General features: G+C 33.4%; 1 protein-coding gene and 1 long non-coding RNA gene across 2 annotated transcripts; one reads left to right on the forward strand and one right to left on the reverse strand.

The window, feature by feature from the left end:
• The first annotated feature begins 2,998 nt into the window (after nt 1-2,998).
• LOC120200464 (28 kDa ribonucleoprotein, chloroplastic-like) lies at nt 2,999-4,599 on the forward strand. The gene is made up of 4 exons (XM_039201302.1): nt 2,999-3,414; nt 3,510-3,608; nt 3,812-4,102; nt 4,452-4,599. Exons 1-4 carry the CDS (start codon nt 3,061-3,063, stop codon nt 4,581-4,583), a joined length of 876 nt encoding a protein of 291 aa, XP_039057233.1. The 5' UTR covers nt 2,999-3,060; the 3' UTR covers nt 4,584-4,599.
• A 1,666-nt stretch (nt 4,600-6,265) lies between these two features.
• Nucleotides 6,266-8,300, reverse strand: LOC120200465. Its single transcript, XR_005523546.1, has 6 exons — nt 8,286-8,300; nt 7,705-7,831; nt 7,545-7,596; nt 7,412-7,456; nt 6,543-6,641; nt 6,266-6,403 (listed from the first exon to the last, which is right to left on the reverse strand). It is a non-coding gene; the product is annotated as an uncharacterized LOC120200465 (long non-coding RNA).
• Nucleotides 8,301-9,282: the final 982 nt, after the last annotated feature.

Below are 9,282 nucleotides of genomic sequence, written 5' to 3' on the forward strand. Positions count from 1 at the left end.
ATGATGGGAAGAAGTAGGCAGGGGAGATACTAGCGACTCGTGGGAAAACTTATTTATCTATCTCACACCCGACCTGATATTGCATTCGGGGTGAGTGTCATCAGTCAGTATATGCATGCTCCAAAGAAAAAAACATTTGGAGGCAGTTTATAGGATGCTAAGGTATTTGAAGGGAACATCGGGTAAAGGTCTTCATTTCAAGAAAAATACCAGTCGTGACATAGAACTTTACACTGATGCAAATTGGGCAGGATCAGTGAGTGACAGATGATCTACAAGTGGTTATTTTAGCTATGTGTGGGGCAATCTTATGACATGGAGATGTAAAAAATAGTCTGTTGTGTCTCGTAGTAGTGTAGAGGAAGAATATCGAGCTTTGTCTCATGGTATATGTGAGGGAATTTGGTTACAAAGATCAATGAAGGAACTTAAAGTACGCTATGTTAAACCTATGAAGGTATATTTTGATAATCAAGCTGCTGTCAGTATAACACATAGCCTAGTTCATCACGATCAGACAAAACACGTGGAGATAGATCGTCATTTCATCAAAGAGAAGGCAAATTCATGAGAAGTTCGTATCATTTATCTTCCTACTATGAAACAAGTTGCATACTTGCTAACTAAAAGTCTGAGTAAGAACGTGTTTGAAGATTTTATTAACAAGCTGGGATTGATAAATATCTACACAGCAGCTGGAGGGGGAGTGTTGGAAATCCTAGAAGTAAGGAACTAAATCTTTTTCTTTATTTTTAAGAGTTAACCTAGTGCAAATATGTCTCTAATTGTAGTTCCTAATTTTTAGGGATACTTTCCTATTTTTTGTACTAATCATTCCTTTAAAGTTGTAATCTGCTGTTAGGGAAATATCATAATCATTATTTTCTCAAATCAGTTCAAAAGCATTGTTTCACTCATGAAAAAACTTTCTAAATCACTCATAACACGCTATGAAGACCTCAGACGATGTTTAAAGCTTTTGTATGATTATGGGATCATGAAAGGTCATTTATTTATGCATGAGTAACATCAAACCCCTCATTTTTATACTATCAACCCAAATGCACCCCAATGGCTTCATATACATATACAAGCAACAACATTACACATACTAGGCTACAAGTGGTATAAAGGGGTTAGGAGTATGTTACCTTTCTACAAGAAGCTGGAGAATCACCTCAAGCTCACCCAAGTACAACTTTCTCTTTTCCCTTGCTTTTAGAGCCTTCACCCACTTCTCTCACTAGAAAAATCAATGGAATGGGTTATTAACTCACCTAAGAACTTAAGAAAGGTAAGAACAAAATTTCTAAGGTTATGGAATGATTTAGAGCCACATACAATCTCTAAAACACAAAACCCTCCTTAAACCCAACTATGAACAAACTCTAAGGTTGGGGGTTTAAATTGAAGCTTAGAGGATGGAGATTTCCAAACTTACCTTTAGAATTTCGAGCTAAGGAGAGACACCAGCAAAGTCTTCACCTTTGTTCAAATTACCAAGAAGAAAGAAGGAAAGTTTGAATAAGGAATGAGACAAAAGGTGAGGAAAAAAATATAAAGAAGTCACCTTTTTTCCCCTTTTCCCTCTGTCGTGACCTCACTCCACCATTAAAGAAATCATCCTTTTAATATTTCTCCTCATATGCCTAATTAAAAAATACCCTTTTTATTCTAACTGGGCTCAATTCAAGCCCAATCCATCTCATACTTGGACCAAGGCTCCCCAAAATCCTATCAGGTTTACCCAAAACCCTTTCAAGTTAGCTCGAAACTACTAACCCGAAATTTAAGGAGTTACATTTATCGTACCGATATAACCACTTAATTATGATTTCTCACACATAATAAAAATGTAGAGTACTCTTTTCTAGGTATACCTTTCTTAGCTAAATATCTCCTAATGAATAATTTATCAATTAATTCATATTTATCGTAAGTAATTATTGTTTAATGCATAACTTATAATATATACATTTCAAATCATAAATTTGAAACCCAATAGATTGATTACCATGGTCAACCTCAATTAAATAATAAGAAATACTCACTCGTACATGGATAATAGAGAATATCTACTCATCTCACATCACATAGACTCACATAATTTTCTAGATCACTGTATAGAGAGTAGCACAATGCACATGCTTAAACATTCATGCTTCCAATGACGTATAAATTCAATGCATAATCAATCTCAATACACGTTAACTCAAGAAATAAACAATTACTCTAGGGTTTTAGAATATGACTTAACCTACGATTCAATCCTCGTCCAACATTGAAGATGTATATCACAAGTGAATGGACAGTCATTCACCTTGGTAAACCAAAGCACAATTCACTGTGATTCGATCGTCAATTTATTGTCAGACAATTCTCCAAATTAAATCATACTTCCACCTTAAAGAATATATTTAGAAGTGAAACACGCCTTTTTAATGTATATTTTTCATATTTTGACCTTTCTTTTTTTGTTCTTTCATTTCAGCCCAAGTCAAGTGCTTTCTGTTAAGGTCAATAAAAGATGTTTCCTATAAAATGCGTCTTATACCATATTATCAGAAGACGCTTCCTACAAAATACGCTAAACATTGTCTGAAAAAATAGTGTAAGATTCAAGAAATAATCGTATATGACTATTAAAATAGAAATATTTTTATTGAATGATATTTGAGTGAAAATACATTGAAATTAAGTATATCTATTTTATAAAATATATTAATATAATACTATAAATCACGATAATAGTTTTATAATAACAATTACAATGTATTAAATTTATAAAAAATTTATAATTTATATTTAAAACTAAAAGACCTGTAAAATAATAAAAACTATTATTTATAACTACTCAATTGTTGTTAACGAAAATGTTTGAAATGGAAATAATTTTAATTTTGGTGACCAAAGGACACATGTACAAAACGTAAAGTGACTAGTGATGTAGTTTAGCGAATAAAATATCTTATCCGCTTGAAAAGTTGAAATCTTTCTCAAAATTTTTAAACGAAGGAGAGTTGAAATTCTTGCTGCTGAGTACTGAAAAACTCAGAAACAATGGCGGCCATTGAAGCTGTAACTGCACTCTCCTTTCTACGTCACCCTTCTTCTTCCCCAAAGACCTTCTTAAGTCCAAAACCCCAAAGCTTATCTTCCTTAACTTTTCAAATATCCATATCTACCCCCCTCTTTTCCCAAAATTTCCCCATCCATCCATTAATCAACACCCAGAAGAATCTGGGTTTTAAACTCTGCTCCACTTTGCAAGAACTAAGCGTAGAAGCTGAAACAGAGAAAACCCAGAAACCAAATGTGAAAAGAAAGCTTTTTGTGTTGAATTTGCCACGGGCTTATACGGTTGCTGATATCAAAGACCTCTTTTCCCAATGTGGGAACGTTAAAGATGTTGAGGTTCCTTTTTATTGCTATTTTATGCCTTTTTTATTTTTCTTTTAAAAAGAGATGATTTGTGACATGGGTGATTTTGGTATTTGGATTGTTTTCAGATTATTAAGGAGAAAGATGGGAAAAGTAGGGGGTTTTCGTTTGTGACGATGGCTTCTGGTGAAGAAGCTCAGGCTGCTGTAGACAAACTCGACTCTCATGTAAAATTTTCTTATCATTTTTAAATTCAAATTTTATTTATGTATACAATGCTATTCAACTTGATTTCCATTTTGATTGTTCATTAGAAGAAATTAATTAAAGAAAGAGGACAAGACATAATCATAAAAAATAAAATCAGAGAATTGCTTTCCATTGTATGTATGTACCTTATTTGGATATTGGAGTGTCGTTTCTGGTGCAGGAAGTGTCCGGGAGAATTATAAGGGTAGAGTTTGCTAGGAGATTCAAGAGACCTTCACCAGCTACTTCTCAGCCGATTGTTCCTTCCTGTGAGTCGCGCCATAAGCTTTACGTGTCGAACCTTAATTGGAAAGTCAGGGCGAATCATCTGAGAGAGTTTTTCTCGGCCTTCAACCCGGTTTCAGCTAGAGTTATTTTTGGTACCCCGTCAGGACAGTCTGCAGGGTATGGCTTTGTTTCATTTGCCACAAAGGAGGAAGCTGAGGCTGCAATTTCTACTCTTGATGGAAAGGTAATCTAACGCATTCTGTTTATTTGCACTGTTTTCATGTTTGTTGTTAAGAGAGCACTATCCATAGATCATAACTGTCGGTTAATATGGTTACTAGACAGACTACATCAGTGACGATACATTTGAAGGTGATTGTCAACTACAACTCATTTGTAGTACGAGATTGTCTAGGACATAAGTTTGATGTTCCTCTCAGTATATGCAACAAGTTTCATTTATGTTTGCAGAAACTTGTCTGTAGGCAGCAATATGTTCTAAAATGTTCCTTCACTTTGTCAAGTATTTTCATTAGTTGATGAATGCTTAGTTAATCAATCTGGCTGATAACACATTGTCATACATTTTGCAGGAGTTGATGGATCGGCCACTGCGTTTAAAATTCAGTGAAAAAACAGCCAATGAATTCGGGGATGAAGACACTGAACAGAAGGAAATCGAAGTCTTAGATATTCACTTGGACCTCATGTCTCCATCCTTTTGAGAGCAGTGTACAAATGAGAAAGAAAGTTTTATCACCTCCCTCCGGATAAGTAATTTGTAAATGTTTGGTTGTGTATATTATTTCTTTTGTTCGTATCCTAATAGATCTTATGTTAATTTAAGCTACTTTTTTCTCTTCTGTTAATTGGAATCTTATGTTTTCTTATATGTTTCTGGTATATCTTCATAAATCCCACTAACAGTTATGGACTACATTATAAGTCTTGACGATCTTCCATGGTTCCACCCATTCAGGAAATGGAAGATATGCCATATATTTGCTTCATCCATGAGTTAGCAAATAAACTTAAGTCAAGGGTAAATTATTGGTGATCTTTTATCTTTTCAGTCCCTTCTATTTTGGTCATCTGTTTAAAAAAGTTTGATTTTAGTCTCCTATACTATCGATTTAATACATTTTGGTTCCTCAATCGTTAACTCTCATTGCTCCAATAATGAAAGTTTGACTTGATATTTAAAAAGTAAAAACAAAAGCTACATATGTATTTAGTCCCCATCATTCTAAAACCCATTACTCCGTCCTCTTTGTCCTTGTCTAACAAAACTTCATCCCAAATTTAAGGTTTAATATTAAAAAAGTGTTCAAATCATATTATTTTTAACTTAGGTACTTAAACTTTTTTCGATCAATGTAGGTGCATACCATTTTTTTCTGTTATCCTTTTAAGCATATGGTCAGTCAGTTGTTAACAAAATCCTTTAAATATTAGTCAATCACTAAATGAAACAAGTAATATGCTTATAAGATTAAAAAAACTTTAAAATTTTGAAAAATAAAATAAAATAACTCTAAAACCTAAAAACAAAAATTTCTTAAAATCCTAAATCCGAAAGCATCAATCCACCACTCCTTGGCCGCATACCCACTCATTGTTAGTTGTCACGGTCTCAATCCCCGAAATCCCTAAATCCCAAGGCATACATCCATCTCAATTAGTGGGTAAGTGGTCGACAAATCCCAAGGCACATATCCATTTCAATTAGTGGGTAAATAGTTGACATGTGAGTGGATGATCACTAACGGTGATGGTGGTCAATGACAAAATCGAAGAGATATTTTAGAGCTTTATGATTTTAGAGTATTTTCTAAAAAATAAAAAAGGTCGGGATTTTTAATGAAAATTTATAATTTTAATTTTTTTTAAAACTAAAGGGGGAAAAGACTATATGTCAACCATTGAATAGTTGAATAATATTTAACAGATTTTTTAATGAGTGTGAGGGCCAAACACTTGAAATAATAAGGCCAAAAATGTTAAGCATCTACATTTACGCATGTTAACACAATCTATAAGATTAGTATGAATAATTTCAAATATTCCATTTTAACACAATCCATGCCAAGAGATAACATAGTGCACATCCACTACTGAATAAAGGAAGGAAAATAAGACTCCATATAAACCCTTTTAAACCATTTTCTCACTCTAAATGCGAGATTCTTCGCAATACGAAATGTAACTGTTTCTGTATACAATTTCTAAATATAGTATATATCATTCAAACCTAGCAAGTATCGATGGTACAAGCTGTATTAGAAATCAGAATGTTGCCCTGTTCCTGTAGATATATTAGGGCTACTATAGTTCAAAACACAAATGCTTTTCAAAATTAAAAGCACAATGTTTCATATAGTGTGAGATGGAGCTTCCAGAATTTATACTTAATGCCAGAAAAATCTAGGAGCGCCATGACAACACACCAAGTCAAAGAATAGGAAGCCAGGATCAAAACACCCGATGATGATGACACAAATATGGTATCCACAGATAAGTTTACCAGCCCCGTCAGCAGATTTGCCTGCACAAATCGATAAATAAAGCAACACAACCTGTTCAGTTATTTCTAATATGAGATGATGATCGAGAACAACATAAAATTCCTCAAGTCACATACATGAATGGATGAAATAATGAAGAAAGAGGGATGGTCAATTTACCACAAGAAAAGAAGCCAATAAATTACGGTCAAATGCTCTTTCAAGAGCTAAAACTTTAATCCCAACGACGTTATCGGCAAGAAGTCGTATTGTTAATAGCTGAAACAATGGGTAAACCTCTCGTTAGCCTTGCACCACATGTAATAGTAGGTAATAAAACTATACATATCCATCACTGTTCGAAAGGACCGGGACATAGTTCTTTTATTTGAATTTGCAAAGCTTTAGAATAGAATCGTGAAAACACCAACATGCATTTCAGTTATCGGTTTTTAAGTGATTGCATCGATGCTCACCCATTACACCAAAAACTTATGCCTATCAATGGCATGGTTGATGCTTGATTTTTTTATTCCTAAGTCGAAACAAACAAAGATCCCTCAGTCTCACCATATTGACACCATTTCTGCAGAAGACACTGATTTACAAATGTCAAACTGAGTTTCACATCTCCAAAATATATCTTAAACAAAAAGGAAACATACTCAAAGAATGCCCTCCTTCATCTTTCACTCAACGTATTAGTCGACATGCATATATAATCATAGAACCAACATCATCCAAGTCTCTTTTTGAACATTAAATTTTTTTTACAGTGGTACATTTTGAGATTCCATGTTGTCTGAAAATAGATATTAAAACCAAGTGTCGAATGGTTCAATATGATCCCAACCAGTCAAATAAAGAGGATATATCGATAATAAGAAAATGAGAAACATGGTAATTCTGCCAATGATCTAGTCCTGATGTTATATGTTTGAGGAAAAGGAATGTTTTACATTGATAAATTCTAAATTTAATGAACTTAAATAACAAAAGGGTGATGAACATTAACAATTCTTGACGTATTTGGAGGAAATCAGAATAACCTGTAGATTTTGAGCCACCACCCAAGTAACATAAGCAAGGTTGCACTGCAGAAATTGCATATTACGGTTAATCATGATTGTTAATTCCAAGATGGTTTTACAAATTAGTAAATATATGATGAGTATGTCCTACCATTCTACGAGAAATTCTTTCAACATGCCTGTCTATAAGCAATGTTAAAATCCTGTAACAAACAGATGCAAACAAAAATCAGCTCAGTTTCCATGCAATCAATTTATTGAATCGACACAATCAGTTTTGGTAACAAAAATCACGTGAGAGTTATAAATACCAAAACACAATAGTAAGAAGACAGACTCTGAATTGCGTTTCATGCTTGCTTCTCTACTTGGTTGGACGATTTTCGATGAAGAGGTAGTAGCTCACCTGAACACCAATAAGATACATACCCCAGTATCCTGGGTATGATAACAAGTAATCACTTGACAAAATCTTATATCAGATGACAAGATGAGTAGAATTGCTAATGAAAAGGGAATGCAGCCTGCGGCCCCATTTTATTTTATATTTTAATGAAAAGAACACTAGCCTATTATTGGAAAGTGGAAACAAATCAGGAAGACACAGATCAATGAAAGAACTCGTACTTAAAATTAATCTAGAAATTATTCTCTTTTCATTCTTTTTTTTAAAAAATGATTTTCAATTTCCTTTAAATCAACACAAGCTGTTTCTTAACTTCGATCAAAGGTTAACATCAAAATGTGAAGAATACAGTTTGATTCTTGCTCAGGAATTGGGATCACAAGAACCTTACAAACGACTACCCAAGATAAAGCTGTAGGTGAAAACAAAAATTATGATGACGCATATAGCAATAGTACATTAGGTAGAGTCCAGAATTTTCCTTACCAAATAAGCTAAAAATCCCCTCCTTGTTTCTGCTTATGATATCACTCCTTTCATTAGAAAGAAGATAAACATTTAGCCCATTAGTCAACCAACTTTGGTACCCTGAGAGTTAGAAAATCAACTTATTGTACAAGAAGAATCAAATGGAAAATGCCAGCATATCGAAACAAACTTCATAAATAGGAAGGTACTAAAATTGCTGAACCGAGAATTCCGGAATATTTCGCAGGAACATTTAAAATGGTTGTGAGAATAGATACAACAGCAAGTGTGAAAAAGAAATTCCAGTTCACACCGTATTCCCCTACATGTACCTGTACGGAAGAAATGGAATTAAACAAAAAAAAGTATTGATTATCAATCACCACCAGGTGAAAAGTTGAACAATCAACATTGAGAAGAGCATCATGCACTCAAACCAGTTTGTATAAATAATGAGTATTATGCAAAATGCTTTCAGTAAAGACAGGGATTTCTGGTTAAGAATACAAACTGGTTTGGAGCATTATTTTAGACATCTCCCAGAATTTCATCAGTTTTATGTTAGTGAGCAGACATGGTAAACAACTTATCTGATGCCATTGCAAAAAACTATTGTCGTAACCGGTTTTCGTCCGGGTACGAAATATTAAATTTGGCGGGGAAATTGATATGAATAAATAATTTTGAAAATAATTTGAGAGTCGCTATCGGCCTTTTGGATCAGGTAGGTCGAATACCTAAAAATTATTTTTTTTAAAGAGTTTTAAGAAAACATCAATAAAAAAAATGAACTGATCTGCGTTTTATAACCAAAAATTCGTTCTTTTTAGTAAAAAGGGATTCGTGGTCGGTTACGTTTAGGGAAGGATTAGCACCCCTACAACGCCCAAAATTGGTACTTTTTAATTATAAATTGTCTCTATTATTAAAAATATATTTAATTTTTAATCTTATTATTTCAAAATTATATAAAAATATTTATTTATTTAAAAATATCTGAAAAGAACTTCTAGGT

This window comes from Hibiscus syriacus, unplaced genomic scaffold (genome assembly GCF_006381635.1).
Source record: "Hibiscus syriacus cultivar Baekdansim isolate YM2019G1 unplaced genomic scaffold, ASM638163v2 tig00005974_pilon, whole genome shotgun sequence".
NCBI classification, from domain to species: Eukaryota; Viridiplantae; Streptophyta; class Magnoliopsida; order Malvales; family Malvaceae; genus Hibiscus; species Hibiscus syriacus.

Excerpts from the sequence above, each read along its gene's own strand:
- LOC120200464 (XM_039201302.1), top strand. The coding sequence starts at position 3,061 with ATGGCGGCCATTGAAGCTGTAACTGCACTCTCCTTTCTACGTCACCCT. Across the intron at positions 3,415-3,509 it reads GGAACGTTAAAGATGTTGAG|ATTATTAAGGAGAAAGATGG; the intron begins GTTCCTTTTTAT and ends GATTGTTTTCAG. Across the intron at positions 4,103-4,451 it reads TTTCTACTCTTGATGGAAAG|GAGTTGATGGATCGGCCACT; the intron begins GTAATCTAACGC and ends TACATTTTGCAG.